Here is an 18,617-nt window from a genome sequence, read left to right as displayed (position 1 = left end):
TACTGGGATAAGGAAAGTGGGGGGTGAGCAAGTGCAACCCAGAGTCCTAGTGTGACCATGTAAGGTTAGGGATGCCCATTGGAGACATCCAAGTTGAGAGGCCAAGGAGGCAGCTGAATATCTCAGTTGTTCATTAGTTACTATGACGATGCTTAGCCCTTGGGGTGGAGGTTTTGTTTGTTTTCCATTTCCTATCTCCCATTTCTATTCCTGCTTCCCGTGTGTAAGTAATATCAGATCTCAGTAATTTCCATATGCATCTCAAAGTTCTTTACAAGTAAACACTCTTAATCCTTAAAACCCAAAAAGTATGAACTACAAAATGAAAGCAATGAAAAAGCTAACTAAACTCTTTTGATGTCATGAAAAGAACACTAAATTAGGGTTCATGAGGTCCAGATTCTAACAAAAAATGGAAACACAGAAGAAAACAAATCAGATGTAGATTCGAGTCTTAGCTTGTGCATTTATTAAGTATAAGGCCTAGACCAAGTTATAGAATATCTTGGAGTCCCAATTTTCTTCATCTGTAAAATGGGAATAATAATTCCTTCCTTGTGAGTTTGTTGTGAGGATGAAATGTGCTGATGTCTGTAAAGACCTACACAGTGTCTGTCACATTGTGGACACCTGTAAATGTGGGGTTTTCCCCCACTTTTTACCCATTAAACTTACACAGAGAGCTTAACAGCTCTACCTTGACTCATTAACTATAAAAGAAAGCTGCTTCCTTAGATAATCGCTAAGCTCTATTTCATCTCTTCAAGAAAAATCTGTACAAGACCTTGAAAACAACCAGATAAACTTCTTGATTAAAGCTGCTTTTAACCTGAACTCAGTGCATCTTTCTGCAAACTAAAGGCATACTTCGGACTGGGTAAGACAGGGCCTTCACAAGCAGAAATTAAACCATAGAAATGTCTCTCCGATGTTGCAAAACAAACAAAAACTTCTCCCTCCAAATCACTAACGTTTCAGGGTATGTACAACTTTTTAGGAGATGGAGCAAATGAAATCTCATAGAGTAGCGGTTTTCATATCACTCGCTGAAAGATAGTAAAACCAAAAGCTCTTCATCTTGGGCTTCCCTGAGCTGGATGGGAAGTTTGGAGGTCTCAGCCAACCAGACTGTTGAGGGATTAAAAAGTGAAACTGTGAAGAAGCTTCTAGAATCCTAGAAGCTCAAGTAAATGGTGGGTAAGACAAAAGGGAGATACAGAAGTTTAGCTCGGGTTACAAGAAGAAGTTGCTAGTTAGGGACTTTCTGTGCCCCAAATAGTGCCCAGGAGCACTTATCTATCTGCATGATAACAATTTTTATCTAAATCCCAGAGGTGTGCATCTGAAACCCAAACTAAGAAAGATCCTGCCTAATCTCAGGATTTAGGACCAAAACAAAAAGTTGTTTGGGTCTTGTGGTACAAATAGTGTCAGTTGATCAGGACATGACCAGTGACCATAAGAGCAAGGCCAAGATGAGAAGTCCATAAGAGACAGGAATAAAGAAGAACCCAAAAGAAAGTTGTTAAAGCTCTAAACCTGTGCCAAGCTAATTGAATAATGAAAAATGTGTCTAGCCCATAGATCTGTTTTGTTTGGCTTGCACAATGTGTTTTGTTTTTTATTGTATTGAACTTGATTGCCCTCAGGCATTATCCAGTTTACCAAGCAGCACTCCTCCTACCGTCTTCTCTGCCAAACGTAGCTCAATTACATTGCTACACTGGCCCTGTAAGCATTTGAGATGATAACTATCGGTACATAGTTTATGTTTTCAGATGGATTCATTTTTAACTGTTAAACAGTTGAACATATGTTGACTGCAGAGATGCCAGAAAAAGAGAGGAAGATCATAGGGGGGAAAAGTGGGAAATCGAAAAAGGGTAGGAATCCTAGCAGAACCATCTTTGAAAGAGGCACCCCCGCTCACTGCCCCCATTACAGCAGCTACAAATCATGTAGTTCAAGCGAAGTGGGTGCCTGCCACATTTCTTTCAACTAGCTTTTCAATATTTTGGGAAATTCCCAAGAATCAAAACTCAAATTCCCACCCTTCTTTGTAGCTAGGACATTGGCTTATAGCCTCAGTTCCACCAAAGAGCAGCATGCTGCCAAAACTGCAATTTGGAAAAGAGCAAAATGAACAAACAGGAGGAGCCCAGCCACCCCCATTTTTGCCAGCACAGCTGAGGTATCAGGTTTCCAGGGCTTGCATGACTGAATTCCCAGTACAGAAGTGACGCTAGTGACACTGTGGCAGGTCCTTCTGTTGTCTCGGGTGAGGCATTGATTCCATATTAACACAGACCTCTGTGCAAAGAACCGATTTCATATTAACACAACACCTGTGGGAAAAAAAGTCCCAGATTTCCTATGACCACCCTTGTTCCCACAGAGAAAGTACACAGTGGATGTCTCTCTTTAGTCCTTGTTCTGCGAATCCCAATGTGTACTTTTAAGGCAATATGACATTGCACACCCATTACTCAGCACCCTTGGCACTTGACTTCATTGTCACCATCCACAGAGGAGGTCATTCAATTTTCACTGAGGAGACCATTATCAGCCATTCTGGGAAACATTCTTGCTCTGCAGGACCCCTATCTTGGGTGATAAACTGGTTCCATATTAACAGAGACCTATGTGCAGTGGCAAGCAATGCACAGATTTTTAAACTAAATATAAAGACAATATTAAACTGGTTTTCATTTCTGTTAGCCCCAAACAAGAGTGGTTGGAGGTTTCAGCTACAGCAGAGATTTTTAGACAGAATGAAGAACTCTGGGCATTAAGGACAGCTGTAGAACATTCTTCTCTCTAATTGCCAGCTGTTAGACAATACTATATTTACTATGTAGTATTTATTTTATATTTACTATATAAGGGTAGTAATTCTCATTTATATTTCTCATAATCATCTCTTGAACGGTACACTGTTAATCCCCATTTTATGGGGAAAAAAAAAACTCAGATTAAATGACTTGCTTAAAACCAGAGAGGATCTAAATTTGGGCTTTCCCACTGCAAACTAATAACTTTTTTCTCCTATATCAGTGACTTTCCAAACATATTCTGCAGGTTCCCGGGGATCCCTAAGATCCTTTCAGGATGCCCAGGGGGTCAATACTGTTTTCAAAATATAGTCATGCATTGCTTAATGAAGGGGATATGTTCTGAAAAATGGATCATTAGGCAGTTTCATCCTTGTGTGAACCTTACAGAGTATACTCGCACAAACCAAGATGGTATAGCCTGCTCCCCCCGTAGGCTGTGTGGGACAGCCTAGTGCTCCTAGGCTACAAATGTGTACAGAGTATTACCGCACTGAACCCCACAGACAATTACAACACAATGGTAGTTGTGTATCTAAATGTATCAGAAAAGGTATAGTAAAAATACAGTGTTATAATCTTATTCTGATCTTATGGGACCACTGCTATGTGTGCAATCTGATGTTGATTGAAACATTTTTATGGATGCATGACTATGATATGATGTTATTTTCCTTTCTCCCAGTCACCCTTTTAAGAGGGTAGGAAGTTTTCCAGAGGATACATGCTATGTAACTTCACAACAGACTGAAGCAGAAGCAGATACATTTCCCTATAAGATCCTAGTTTTCTGCTTATACCTCTGTATCCTCTAACTCCCTAGCCTTTTTTTTTTTTTTTTTTTTTTTGGAGTGATGAATTAATGAATGGTAGTGAAGGTATTAGATTGTAAAGTAACTGATTATAGACTCAACCACCTTCTCCCTCTCTAATTCCTCAAGTACCTAGCTCAGTGTAGGCTCAATTACTACTTGATTGATGGATGAAGGAACAAAACTGATCGCTATCACAGATAGAGGAGCTGCTCGATGCTTCTGGTAAGTGATAAGCAATGTGTGCACTTGCTCCTGAGTTCACAGTTGCATACCAGACAACAGACTGCCTCAGCCCCAGCAAGTCCAGGCACACCTTGGCCCAGGATGCAGAGATCACTCCTGTCTCCTTGCCTGATCCCTGTCCAGATTCTATTCATTCACAGGCCCGGCTCAGCTCCTGTGCCTTTCCCAGAGATGCCAACCCACAACGAGCCTCGCACTCCGACATAACATAGGAATTTATCGATGTCATCTATTTTGCCTCTTGATCTCATTCTGTCCTGCACTGCTGCCTTCCTAAATCAATTGTGTATATTTTGTTTTCCCTATGAGATCTTAGACATCATGATTGTATTGAACTTGGGTGATGTGTACATAGGGTTCACAGTACCGTTTTCTCTAGTTTCATGTGTTTAAAATTTTCCCTAATCAAAAGCTTAAAAAAAAAAATCTTAGACACCATGAAATATCTCAAAGGTCTTTTGCATTACCCAGAGTCTCACATAGTGCTAAGTACATTATAATCACTTTCGTCTAAATAAATCTTAAAACTTTACAAAAATGATTCAGACTCATTACCTCACTGCTTTTTCACCAAAGCCTTGCATGCAAATCAGAGGAGCCCTCTTTATATTATCTCCACCTTACAGATGGAAGCTTGAAAGTTAAGCAGCCTAAGGTCACCCAGCTAGTGATTAACAGAGTCTGGAGGCAAACCTGTGTCTTGTGATTCCAAATTCTGTGATTTTCCCACTATATTCATGCTCCAGTTTGCTGATACATACTTGTTTAATTTACCTGAAAGACACTTTGTGAAAAATAACGGGCCTAGATCCAGGATATGAGTCAGAACAGACAGGAATAAACCCAGGTCTCCTGATTCTCACTAGGCACCATATTCTACAGCGATCTTTTCCCTTGTGATTTTAGCTGTTAAGGTGGTCAGCTCATGTGCTGGTTATTCCTGTATGTGGCTCCCTCAAAAGAGTATACAAATTATGTATCATACAAATACCCATTTTCCGTTTTTCTACCCTATGTGGCTAATTGACAGCCTCATCACTGTGTTCTCCCAACAAAAATGAAGGGAAGCATTATGAAATTATTTAGTAATTTCAAGCTGTGTCTATAAAATGTATTATAATTCCCAACTCTCTTTTTTTTTTCCTCTCTCTCATTTGTTTACCCATCAATCCCACAAGCATTTACTAAGCCCCCAGTATGAGCAGAAGCACATGTCTTACAATAGAGAAAGGAAAAGATATCCCTGCTATTAATGAGATTGTCATCTCATGACTATAACGACATGTCTAGAGAAAAATTCTAAGATATTGAAAGTGTGAACTAGCACCGTATAATTTATTTATGGAGGTGTTGAAGGAATATGGAGTAAGAAAAATAGTTCTTATTGTAGAAAGAATTAATCTGGGGAAGCTTTCCTACAAGGGATGTGCCTTGAGATATGTTTTGAAAAAAATTGTAGGGTGTGGTTTGCAAACACGATCTCCATCTTCAGATTCCCAAAGCAGTCCCAAATAATTGCACAGTTAAAGTACAATAATGTGTTTTCTATGCAAATGTAGCCTCAAGACAGGTTGCCTCATTTGCCCACGCCCTCCAGCCTCCACTCCTAAGCCCCTGCTATGTAGAAATCCTGGAGCCCCTACTCACTGGTATAGCATTTCAGGGAAAGGAAAGGTATCAAAATTGGTCCAGGGCAAAAATGAAAAGTGAGTCTCTGTACCTCTCGGTAGCTGTTTACATTGCCCCTTCCCGATGGCGCTCTGGGCTCTTAGGAATAGCCCAGTATGGCACAGCCACCATACCTCCCTCAGACCTGCATCCCTGAGCAATCTTGTATGTCTTCCCTCCTACGGCAACCTTCCTTTCCAAGGCCTATGCCCTCAGGAGTCCTCCCTGCTATGCGTCTCTGTGCTGCTGCACCATGAACTTAGGTTAATAGTGAACCCTCCAGGGAATTATAGGTACACAGAATGGGACCTCTCACTCTAAGAGAGACACTGCAGTACGATAGTTTCCCCTTATCCTTGGGGCTCACATTCCAAGACCCCTAGTGGATGCCAGACACTGTGGATTGTGCTGAACCCTATATATACTATGTTTTTTCTGTGTGTACATACGTATGATAGAGTTTAAGTTATAGATTAGACACAGTAAGAGACTAACAATCATTAATAATAAAATAGAACAATTATAACAATACGCCAACCTCACTACTCTTGCACTTTGGGGCCATTCTTGGGTAAAATAAGGGTTTCTTGAACACAAGCATTGCGATCCCAGAATGGTTGATATGCTGAGATGGCTACTAAGTGACTCATGGGCACAGAGCATCTGCAGCATGGATCCACTGGACCATGGGATGGCTTACGTCCCAGGTGGGGTGGAGTAGGACAACACAAGATTTCATCACGCTACTAGAACAGTTCACAATGTAAAACTTATGAATTTTTTATTTCTTGCATTTTCCATTTAATATTTTCAGACTGTGGTTGACTGGGAAACTGAAGCCATGGAAAGGGAAAGCAAGGATAAGGGGGGACTACTGTATACCAAGCAAGCTACTGAGACACATGTGAGGGGAGGCAGGACTTGGGGCTCCTCAAATCACACTCTGTGACTGGTTGAAAAATCTTGCTATGGGTAATATCCTCCCGAATAGTTGAAGACATAACATAAAGAAGAGAGCGACAGAGAGAGAACACCACATGACTATTGAGAAAGTCGAATAAGTATGTTAAAATCAGATTACAAAGACCCTGTAGCATGGGCTGCGTAGCTGGTAATTGCTCGAGCATTAGGGACGCTGTAGGCTCTTGTGTAATATGATGGACAAGGTGCTTCAGGATGCTGCATACAAGCGAAGCTGGAGGAAAGAGAACTGACTGCTGTGGGTCTGGACTGTGTGTGCACCTGCTGCAACCTAACTTTCCAGACACCATGACTGTTTTTCCCCACACCTTCTAGACCAGAGTCTCTGAAATGAGACATGTCACATGTAAGACTCATTCTCCAAGCTTTCAGAGAGAATCACTCCAAAATCTGCCCCCTTGATACAAATGGGAGAAAGGATACAATACTTTTAAGATGGGGCCTAATAATGTAGGACAGAGATTAGTTTTTTCCTAAATAAATCTTTACTCATGAGCATGTTGCTAGATGTGCAGCCTAGAAAAGAGCAACTGCTGTGGGTAGATAGTGTAATATCCACTCATTAAAAAAGAAAGAGGCAGGTCTTGATTTTGCCCCCAACTTTCTGTGGCATTGAAAAGTTTTATTTTTATTATTAATACTATTTTTGATTTGTAAATCATAATTGCATCATTGATGATGTACAAATGTGATATTTTGATCAATGCCTACAATGTAGAATGATGAAATCAAGCTGACTAACATAGTCATCAGGAGAAGTTGCCTTATTACTTGTGATTCCAACAACAAAAAAAGGCTCTGGTAATTTATTCAAATTACATTATATGATTCAGACTCTCTTTGGGTTTTGTAACGTATTGTCCGAGGGGGAAATGGTAGATGAAAATCAATCTTCTCTGAGACAAGAGAGATGTGGATGGGTTCTTAAGTGTTGTACAACCAATTACTGGTGGGGGGTGGAGAGAGAGAGAGTTTTTGCTGTACATGCAACATTGGCGTATTAGTCTATTCTCATACTGCTATAAACAAATGCCCAAGACTGGGTAATTTATAAAGGAAAGAGGTTTAATTGACTCACAGTTCCACATGGCTGGGGAGGCCTCAGGAAACTTACAATCATGCCAGAAAGGGAAGCAGGTGAGTCTTACATGGTGGCAGGTGAGAGAGAGCGTGGGAAGGAGGAACTGTCAAACACTTATAAAATCATCAGATCCATCTGGTGAGAACTCTCACTATCACGAGAACAGCCTGGGGGAACCTCCCTGTGATCCAATCACCTGCCACCAGGTCCCTGTCCCGACATGTGAGGATTATGAGGATTATAATTCAAGATGAGATTTGGGTGGGGACACAGAACAAAACCATATCAATTGGTGTAATTGAGTGCTTATTAGTCATATTAGGGGCTAGAACTTCGTCTAAGGAAAGATCTGTCTATCTCCAAGGAAATATACATATATACAAATGTTTCCGATTTTAGGACTATCATAGACTTTCTGAAGCTAATGTTAAAAACCTCGGAGGTAGTCATAGACTTTTGAAACTACCTTCAAAGGAACAAATAAGCAGTTTTTAAAAATCCACCATAAGAATTAAGAACCCTAAGTAGAGATCTTGATTTTGCCCCCAACTTTCTGTGTGATTCTAACTAAATTACTTAAGCTTGGTAGGCCCAAGTTTTCATATCTGTAAAGTGAAATTTTCATCTGCCCCATAAGAAGGTGTGGGTAATGTTTCAACAATTTTGTAAAAGTCAATTTAGAGTGAATGAATATGTGTGAAAATACCTTGAAAAGTTGCAATTTATTATCAGAGCTATTCAGAATTAATCTGAGAAAAAGAAACATACAGTTTTTGGGTAACTGACATGTTTGTGTAGCTCTCATTTTTATGTACATCTGCCTTGTCAACACACCATACACAGATTACAAGGAATATAGCAACTCTGTATCAGAAGGATAGTGAGTCCCATTGGCAGTTGCCCTATATATTCAATTTTTCTTTCCCTCTAATGTAAGGATTATCCTGCAGTGTTTACAGGGGGTGTTTTCTGTCAAACTACTAGTAAATTCGTTCTTATAACTTGAAAAATACAGCATGTATTAAAATTCAAAGAAAAGGTAGCAGTTTAGGGGAACAGAAACCTATGAACCCAAATTTCAATCTTTTTCACAAGAGCCCCAAAATAACTTGTGCCCTCCACCTCCTTTCCAGCTGAGGGCCCTAGGGACTGCCACTGTCCTGTTCCCTACAAGAGGATGGTTAGCTGGGAAGGCAATCTTCTTATTTCCCAAGAAATGTACACCGTCTCAGAAAAAGTCCAAGATTAAGAATAAAGCCAGTCCTTCACAGCCGGCAGTTCAAAGTGAGTTATTTATGCAGCCTGTGGTAAGATGTTAACTAGAGGTGCAAAGTTTATGTGCAGGAAGTAAGCAGAGCTATGCTGAAAGAAAGACACCAATCAAAGCTTTTGTGTTCTTGGGTGTCAAGGTTTCCCATTCATTTTATTGTCTGAGTTTCAGTGGAAATAAATAAAATGCTACACAGAGGATCCAATACTGATACTGAATTTTGACAGCTGTTTTCCACTCTTCAGAAAAATATATTAAACAAAATGCAGAGTCACGTAATTCAAGTTACTGTTTTGTTCATAAAGGAAAATGCTTTATATGCAGAAATTTCAAGTGAGAGGAGATGTCAGGTCTCCAAAAGCAGCTATTATCAAACAAAGCAGCCAGATAATTAATGCCCTGGAGATGGCTGTGACCACAATATTGGAGATCAGCCCATGTCTTCATCTCTCTTGGTAGAGGCACATGCTTTTGAGCTGCTTATTGTACCAACAAAGCCTATCTGTGTGTTCTAGTGTTTTGACATAAAGTTTCCTCTTCTCTTTATAGAGTATTACTTTCACTTCCTGGTTATTCTTTCTACAACCCTTGCTGACCAGTTACTATGAGTGAGGCATGGAAAAAGAATGGTATACAATAGTATTCAGGATGTTTTTGTTATATGTAAAGATGAATAGGCCATTTAAATAACTGATCAGCTTGATTCTCCACCTCCAAATTAATGTCCCCCTTCCAGAGAGAACAACTCTGCCTGTAACCTCTTACCACATCCTCTTGTAGAGTGGCTTTTTATCCCAGGCATTTAAGAGAGGGATTATTGGCCAGGCACGGTGGCTCAAGCCTGTAATCCCAGCACTTTGGGAGGCCGAGACGGGTGGATCACGAGGTCAGGAGATCGAGACCATCCTGGCTAACACGGTGAAATCCCGTCTCTACTAAAAAAATACAAAAAACTAGCCAGGCGAGGTGGCAGGTGCCTGTAGTCCCAGCTACTCGGGAGGCTGAGGCAGGAGAATGGCGTAAACCCAGGAGGCGGAGCTTGCAGTGAGCTGAGATCCGGCCACTGCACTCCAGCCTGGGCGACAGAGCGAGACTCCATCTCAAAAAAAAAAAAAAAAAAAAGAAAAGAAAGAGATTATCTATTTCAGTGCAGATGACTCCATCACCCCTCTCAAAAAGTGGGCTATTCTGGAATGGGGTGTGTGTGTGTGTGTGTGTGTGTGTTTCCAACCAAAGATGCTAATCCAAATAATTAAAGAATTTGGCATTTTAGGTAGGCCGACATTCTGGTTAATTGAGAATTGCCACTTATGTAAATTACCAGGTTATAAGCAAATAGGGCAAAAGGCTCTCAAGGTAGTTACTTCCTTTGTATTAATTAGAAAAAGGAACACTCAAGAGTTTAATAACAAAATCACACACCTTTTTTGGATGGTTGATATCTTGTTTATGTGTATCATGGCTAATAGTAATGCTGTAATTCATCACATTCGAAAAGTAATCAACAGTTCTAGCTGTACAAAATTAAAATTGATTAAGACCCTGCATCACCCTGGCAGAAGCTAATAATTACATCAGTGTTAACTCTGTGGCCAATAGCCAAAACCCTTTTTAGCCTCTTTTGGTTTAAAAAGATCTGCTATATAAAATCTAGTATATACAATCTAAGCAAAATGGATTAGAATAAAATAATGTTGATATATTTAATATAAATAATTCTGCAGAGAAAGCTACTCTCATGTTTATTGACCACTGGTAGAACATTACTCTGGACTGGGTGCTGTGCTAGGTGCTCTGCAAATTTGATCCATTTTATCCTCACCAAATGCATGAAGGTATGTTGGTGCCAGCCTCCCATGATAGACGAAGTGGGGACTATAGGAATGAAGAAGACAATTCGGGAGCCCAGAGTCACAGCCAAGACTCAAATCCAGGGATGTCTCAAATGGATAAACAAAGCATCCTTTCTAATCAATGAGCAACTCTGCTGTCTAACAAGACCTTGTACCTGAGTACAGGAAATATATTTCACAGATCTAGATTCAAACACTGGGAGAAAAACACTCTTCTTAGAAATCATGCCCTTACTTTTACAATCAAGAGTTTTCTGAAGGATAAGCAAAACTGGTCAATATCCAAGGTCTCAGAGGATGTTCCCTCTTGGAGACACAGCTCATCAATCTCTTCTTGAATGTTGCAAACAATGGGTCAGGAACAGAGAGGGATGGAGGAAATGAAGAGTCATTAGCCATAATAAGTGTCCTTATGAACAGCTCTGATGTCATTTATCTCCACCTTCCAAGAATCCTGGATGGGCTTGCATAGGCAAGTGACAAATATTGTCAATTAAGTCTTTGAAGATAATGGCAAATGTCACTAAGAAAGATTTGTGTTGACTATTACATCAACTCAGTGTTCTCTCCTGGTCGCAATGGCCAATATGAGGTAACATGAGGTTAGGACAGTCATGTCTGTGCTTGGATGAAGCGGAATTCTAATGCAGAAGTTAGATCAGAGATTCTCCAAAAACCTTTTTCCAGATGGATGGCAAGAGTGAGGCCGTGGCCCTCAACTCTGGAATAAACCGGTGTTCTTGGCTGGTGTGAGACCACGTATTAGACCCTAAAGATGGTCAGAAGCAGTAACCAGGACACTCGTTATTCTACAGTTCTGAGAGTGCTGAAAATATGGGCAGGAGTTAGAAGGGAACTTTTTTTCTGACTTTTTATCCCAGGCTGTCCCTGCAATATCTACCATTTCATGAAAGAAACAATCTTAAACTAAGTTATACAGAGTACTTGATTCATATTTCCTCTCTCTTTTGTCATCCTGATTCTACCTTTATGGCAGAGAGAATAAGCCATCTCATGATTGCCTTGGACCAACCATCCCAGGCCAGTAGAGAAAGATACACCTATTTCCCCAGGAGCAGAGAGGTTGTCCATGGTGGGGGTTGGGTGGTGAAACTGCACAACATGGCCAGTCGAATCTTCCTTTAAAAAGGTCCTATCATCATGTGGGGCATGGAGCATGATGAAAGGCCAGTGGGGGTTGCCCTTATTCACTTCTGCTTCCTCCTCTGCCTAATCTCTGTACCTGAGGGAGCTTTACAGATCCCCCAACTCTGGGTGATGGAGCAATGGACCATATAGGCCCATGTTCCCCTGTATTACCTCATCCTGTACCTACCTCTTCTATTTGTCAATAAAAAGTCTATGGCTGTCTTCCTTTTTGTAGTCCACCCTTATAAATGCTCTACTACTAAAAACATACAACTTTTATGCGACAGTTGGAAATTTGAACACTAACTCTACATTTAATATTAAGGAAATATTAAACTTCTATTTAGGAGTGAGAATGGTATTGTGAAAATATTAGGTTTGTCTAAGAGTGCACAGCTTTTAGATCTATGTAATAAATATTTTCAGATTGAATGACATGATGTCTAGGATTTGGTTCATAATAACATGGGAATGATGGCAGCTGGAGGATGTATGGATGAAACAAGGTTGGGCTTGAGCTGATAATCTTTGAAGCTGGGTGATGAGTTCACTGTACTGGGTTTGGTTTTTGGTTTGTTAGTTGTGTGTATGTTAAAAATTTTTCCATAATAAAAGCTTTTTTAAAAAGAATTAAAATTGGTTAAAGTTATTTTATTTTATTTATTTTTTTTATTATTATACTTTAAGTTCTAGGGTACATGTGCATAACGTGCAGGTTTGTTACATATGTATACTTGTGCCATGTTGCTGTGCTGCACCCATCAACTCGTCAGCACCCATCAACTCGTCATTTACTTCAGGTATAACTCCCAATGCAATCCCTCCCCCCTCCCCCCTCCCCCCTCCCCATGATAGGCCCCGGTGTGTGATGTTCCCCTTCCCGAGTCCAAGTGATCTCATTGTTCAGTTCCCACCTATGAGTGAGAACATGCAGTGTTTGGTTTTCTGTTCTTGTGATAGTTTGCTAAGAATGATGGTTTCCAGCTGCATCCATGTCCCTACAAAGGACACAAACTCATCCTTTTTTATGGCTGCATAATATTCCATGGTGTATATGTGCCACATTTTCTTAATCCAGTCTGTCACTGATGGACATTTGGGTTGATTCCAAGTCTTTGCTATTGTGAATAGTGCTGCAATAAACATATGTGTGCGTGTGTTTTTATAGCAGCATGATTTATAATCCTTTGGGTATATACCCACTAATGGGATGGCTGAGTCAAATGGTATTTCTAGTTCTAGATCCTTGAGGAATTGCCACACTGTCTTTCACAATGGTTGAACTAGTTTACAGTCCCACCAACAGTGTAAAAGGTTCCTATTTCTCCACATCCTCTCCAGCACCTGTTGTTTCCTGACTTTTTAATGATCGCCATTCTAACTGGTGTGAGATGGTATCTCATTGTGGTTTTGATTTGCATTTCTCTGATGGCCAGTGATGATGAGCATTTTTTCATGTGTCTGTTGGCTGTATGAATGTCTTCTTTTGAGAAATGTCTGTTCATATCCTTTGCCCACTTTTTGATGGGGTTGTTTGTTTTTTTCTTGTAAATTTGTTTGAGTTCTTTGTAGGTTCTGGATATTAGCCCTTTGTCAGATGAGTAGATTGCAAAAAATTTCTCCCATTCTGTAGGTTGCCTGTTCACTCTGATGGTAGTTTCTTTTGCTGTGCAGAAGCTCTTTAGTTTAATGAGATCCCGTTTGTCAATTTTGGCTTTTGCTGCCATTGCTTTTGGTGTTTTAGACATGAAGTCTTTGCCCATGCCTATGTCCTGAATGGTACTACCTAGGTTTTCCTCTAGGGTTTTTATGGTATTAGGTCTAACATTTAAGTCTCTAATCCATCTTGAATTAATTTTCGTGTAAGGAGTAAGGAAAGGATCCAGTTTCAGCTTTCTACTTATGGCTAGCCAATTTTCCCAGCACCATTTATTAAATAGGGAATCCTTTCCCCATTTCTTGTTTCTCTCAGGTTTGTCAAAGATCAGATGGCTGTAGATGTGTGGTATTATTTCTGAGGACTCTGTTCTGTTCCATTGGTCTATATCTCTGTTTTGGTACCAGTACCATGCTGTTTTGGTTACTGTAGCCTTGTAGTATAGTTTGAAGTCAGGTAGCGTGATGCCTCCAGCTTTAATTAATATTAGAAAATTGTATTTCTCAAAAATATTTTATGTGCAATTATCATGATTTATAATGTTAAATGGAATAGGAAGATCTAAAACATATAAGATACAAAGTACTGCATATAAAGTACTGCATATACACGTTTGTAGGTACATGTAAGTGGAAGAAGAAATGATACAAATGTAAATTATGTTTGCCCCTGGCTGGTGAGAATACATATTATTTTTCTTTATTCATTGTTACATTTTTGTACTTCCCAAACTGTCTAGAGAGAAAAGATACTATATTTATAATTTTATAGTTATTTTTATATATAAGCCATGCTTGTGACATATTATTAGGTTTTTTAAAAAGATACAGAACTGTTTGTGAAAAAGAACCTCAATTCTGTTCTAAAATGTGTGCACATGGTAAGAGTGTGTGTGTGTGTGTATCTAAAACGAACAGCATCAAAAAAAGAAACAAATCTATATTCTAGATTTTCATAGACAAAAATAAATAAATATATAAATAAAATGAACAGCATCAGTTGTTAATTGTGGCTATCTCTAGATGGTGATGTTATTGGACATTTTTTAGTTATTTACCTCTCTGTGTGTTTCTTCAATTAATAAGTATAATAGTATAATCAGAAAAATATGGCATAAAAAATTAAAGCTAGATTATAGTTCTTTGTAAGTAAAGGATTAGCTATATGGGGCAATAAAACATACAAGGAACTACATAATATATACTTACAAAACACATAAGTAAGTCCAAAGGAATTTTAAATTCTCAAAGTATGTTAAGCTTTTAAACAATGTTGGTATAAAATCTTTTCATTAGCCAACATTAAGTGGTGATGCTCTTGCCTTCATATACTCAACTCCTTAATAATCATGTTTCATTTTCTGTCCAACTCCAGGTATATCGATGCCAATACCAGTCTTTGGGCTACAGGATGATTCGAAGGTCTTTAAGGAGGGGAGTTGCTTACTCGCCGATGATAACTTTGTCTTGATCGGCTCTTTTGTGTCATTTTTCATTCCCTTGACCATCATGGTGATCACCTACTTTCTAACTATCAAGTCACTCCAGAAAGAAGCTACTTTGTGTGTAAGTGATCTCGGCACACGGGCCAAATTAGCTTCTTTCAGCTTCCTCCCTCAGAGTTCTTTGTCTTCAGAAAAGCTGTTCCAGCGGTCGATCCACAGGGACCCAGGGTCCTACACAGGCAGAAGGACTATGCAGTCCATCAGCAATGAGCAAAAGGCATGCAAGGTGCTGGGTATCGTCTTCTTCCTGTTTGTGGTGATGTGGTGCCCTTTCTTCATCACGAACATCATGGCTGTCATCTGCAAAGAGTCTTGCAATGAGGATGTCATTGGGGCGCTGCTCAATGTGTTTGTTTGGATCGGTTATCTCTCTTCAGCAGTCAACCCACTAGTCTACACACTGTTCAACAAGACTTATAGGTCAGCCTTTTCACGGTATATTCAGTGTCAGTACAAGGAAAACAAAAAACCACTGCAGTTAATTTTAGTGAACACTATACCGGCTTTGGCCTACAAGTCTAGCCAACTTCAAATGGGACAAAAAAAGAATTCAAAGCAAGATGCCAAGACAACAGATAATGACTGCTCAATGGTTGCCCTAGGAAAGCAGCATTCTGAAGATGCTTCTAAAGACAGTAGCGACGGAGTGAATGAAAAGGTGAGCTGTGTGTGACAGGCCAGTTGCCATGGTAACTGTGGAGGGCACACTGAGCAAGTTTTCACCTATCTGGAAAAAAAAATAAGAGACTGGAAAAAATTAGACCAGTCTAGTGGAACCAACGATCATATCTGTATGCCTCATTTTATTCTGTCAATGAAAAGTGGGGTTCAATGCTACAAAATGTGTGCTTGGAAAATGTTCTGACAGCATTTCAGCTGTGAGCTTTCTGATACTTATTTATAACATTGTAAATGATGTCTTTAAAATGATTCACTTTTATTGTATAATTATGAAGCCCTAAGTAAATCTAAATTAACTTCTATTTTCAAGTGGAAACCTTGCTGCTATGCTGTTCCTTAATGGCATGGGATAGAGTTGGTTACCTATATGCTGTAAATAAAAATAGCTATAAATAGTGAAAATTTTATTGAACATAATGGCCTCTTTAAAAAATCTCTTTAAAACTTACTATCGTATATATTTTGAAAGGAGAAAAAAGAGACACTAAGGTCAGTGTTACAAAATCTGTATTGCTAAGATAATTAAATGAAATACTTGACAACATTTTTCATTCCTGCTTTTTCATAGATACCATTTTGAAATATTCACGAGGTTGCTGCATTTGCTGCATTTCAAGTTAATTCTCAGAAGTGAAAAATATTTCAAATGTTATTCAATAACTATTGCTGCTTTCTCTTCTACTTCTTCTGCTTTACTCTGAATTTCCAATGTGGTCTTGTTTGATATTTGTTCTTCTAGGTAAACTAGCAAAAGGATGATTTAACATTACCAAATGCGTTTCTAGCAATTGCTTCTCTAAAACAGCACCATAGAGGTATTTGGTAACTTGCTGTGAAATGACTGCATCATGCATGCACTCTTTTGAGCAGTAAACAGTATATTGATGTAACTGTGTCAGGATTGAGGATGAACTCAGGTTTCTGGCTACTGACAGTGGTAGAGTCCCAGGACATCTCCGTAAAAAGCAGGTGACTGTCCTATGACACTCATCAGGTAAATTGATGCTTTCAGATCCATTGGTTTATACTATTTATTAAAACCATTCCGCTTGGTTCCACAATCATCTATTGAGTGTACATTTATGTGTGAAGCAAATTTCTAGATATGAGAAATATAAAAATAATTAAAATAAAAATCCTTGCCTTTAAACAAAATGGTTCGGCCAGGCACGGTGGCTCATGCGTGTAATCCTAGCACTTCAGGAGGCTGAGATGGGAGGATCACTTGAGGCCAAGAGTTCAAGACCAACCTGGGTAAAAAAGTGAGACCTCCCTGTCTTTACAAAAAAAAATTAGCCGATCCTGGTGGCACACAACTGTGGTCCCAGCTACACGGGAGGCTGAGACACAAGGATCACTTGAGGCCAGGCGCTCAAGGCTGCAGTGAGCCAAGTTCACATCACTGCCATTTCCTCCTTGGCAACAGAGCGAGACAACTACCCCAAAAAAAAAAAAAAAAAAAGACTAAACTGAAATGGTCTTAGTCAAAAAATATAAACAGACTTATTTTTAGAATCCTTTCAACTTATTTCCTTCTTACCTGGTTCAGAAACAAGTTTGTTTCAACTGTGAGAGTAGTTTTCAAAATAAGTTTTCTTGATTGGTTACCAACAAACAACAAACAAACAAAGGAGGGGGAAAATATCACTTGAGGCTTAACATTGCAATTAATTTAGAAATATACACCTCAATCTCAAACCAATTTATAACTACCATAGTTTTGAGCAAAATTTTTCTTTTATTTCTCCAAAAACTCACTCATTTCAGTATTACTCATTGGCACTGGGCTCCCTAATTGAAAAGCAGATATTATAATATTTCGTTGAAGTTGTTACTGAAGAGAAAAAGAGATTAACAACAGTTAATCCACTTTGATATTGTAACACTCAAGGTTAAATTACATGTTGTTATTGGAATCAGTGTTAGATATGTGATTACAATGCTGAAGCATTTCTATTGAATGAGAAATAGTTTTTGCCATAAACCTTTGGAAAAAGCTACAGATCTGAAAACTAAAGAATGTGGGAAGTGTCACTGTGTGATTTGGAAATGCATAAATTCTAATTATGTCCTCATAGATATGTTGAAAGATAGTTCACTATTTCGAAGATAGAATGTGTAAGATGCTGCTAGTACCAAGGCTGCATTTGAACTGAACTACTCCATGATTATACCATACTAACTGATAAAAATATAAATGTTAAAATGTCTGTGCTCTAATGTATTTTTGCCTTCACTTATAACACTGCACATTTCATTTTATATTAGGGAAAATATTACAGATTCTACCCCCATATACTCAATCTTGATCAGAATGAACATTAATGTTGCCTGATAGATGTCTTTTGACTACCTATATATTACAAATGTATATGTGTTTTTTATTCCATAAGTATCTATTCAAGTGTATACTGTATAGGCAAATGTGTAGCTGTATATATGTACAGACATGTTCTCATGCACTTTATTCAATATTTATATATTTATATGGAGGAAAAGCAAGTCAATGAAAACACTCAGTATATACACACGTGTGCATGTTTGTATCATGTTTATTTAAATGTGAATTCATGTTCTAATATTTCTATGACCTTCCATTGCTGCAAAGCAGATTAAAGTGTAACAAAAATATCAGCTCTTTAAATAAACTGGAAGTTAATCTAATTTTGTGGAAGAACTTTAAGACAAGTCTATGAGGATGGTGAACACAATGGTCCACATATATATTTTCTTGATCCTAAATAAAATGGCACCTTTGGGCCCTTTGTTTAGTTTGGCGATTTCCTGACTACTATGGCTTTTTAAACAGACTCACACCTAAGTGAAACACAGTTGTCAAATGATTTATGGATCTGTGATTAAAGGACTCACTTTTAATCAATAC

The 18,617-nt window shown here is 38.9% G+C and overlaps 1 protein-coding gene across 2 annotated transcripts in view; it reads left to right on the top strand.

Moving 5' to 3' along the window:
- HTR2A (5-hydroxytryptamine receptor 2A) overlaps positions 1–18,397 on the top strand; it is a 64,936-nt gene extending 46,539 nt beyond the window's left edge. For both annotated transcript variants that reach the window (XM_021929609.2, XM_031655843.1), the window contains exon 4: positions 14,923–18,397. In XM_021929609.2, the coding sequence (XP_021785301.2) occupies positions 14,923–15,725 (803 nt within the window). In that variant the 3' untranslated portion in view covers positions 15,726–18,397. The remainder of the gene's footprint in view (positions 1–14,922) is intronic.
- Positions 18,398–18,617: the final 220 nt, after the last annotated feature.

This window comes from Papio anubis, chromosome 15 (genome assembly GCF_008728515.1).
Source record: "Papio anubis isolate 15944 chromosome 15, Panubis1.0, whole genome shotgun sequence".
Taxonomy (NCBI): domain Eukaryota; kingdom Metazoa; phylum Chordata; class Mammalia; order Primates; family Cercopithecidae; genus Papio; species Papio anubis.
Note: the sequence above shows the minus strand (reverse complement) of the source record. Positions and strands in the feature narration are given on the sequence as shown.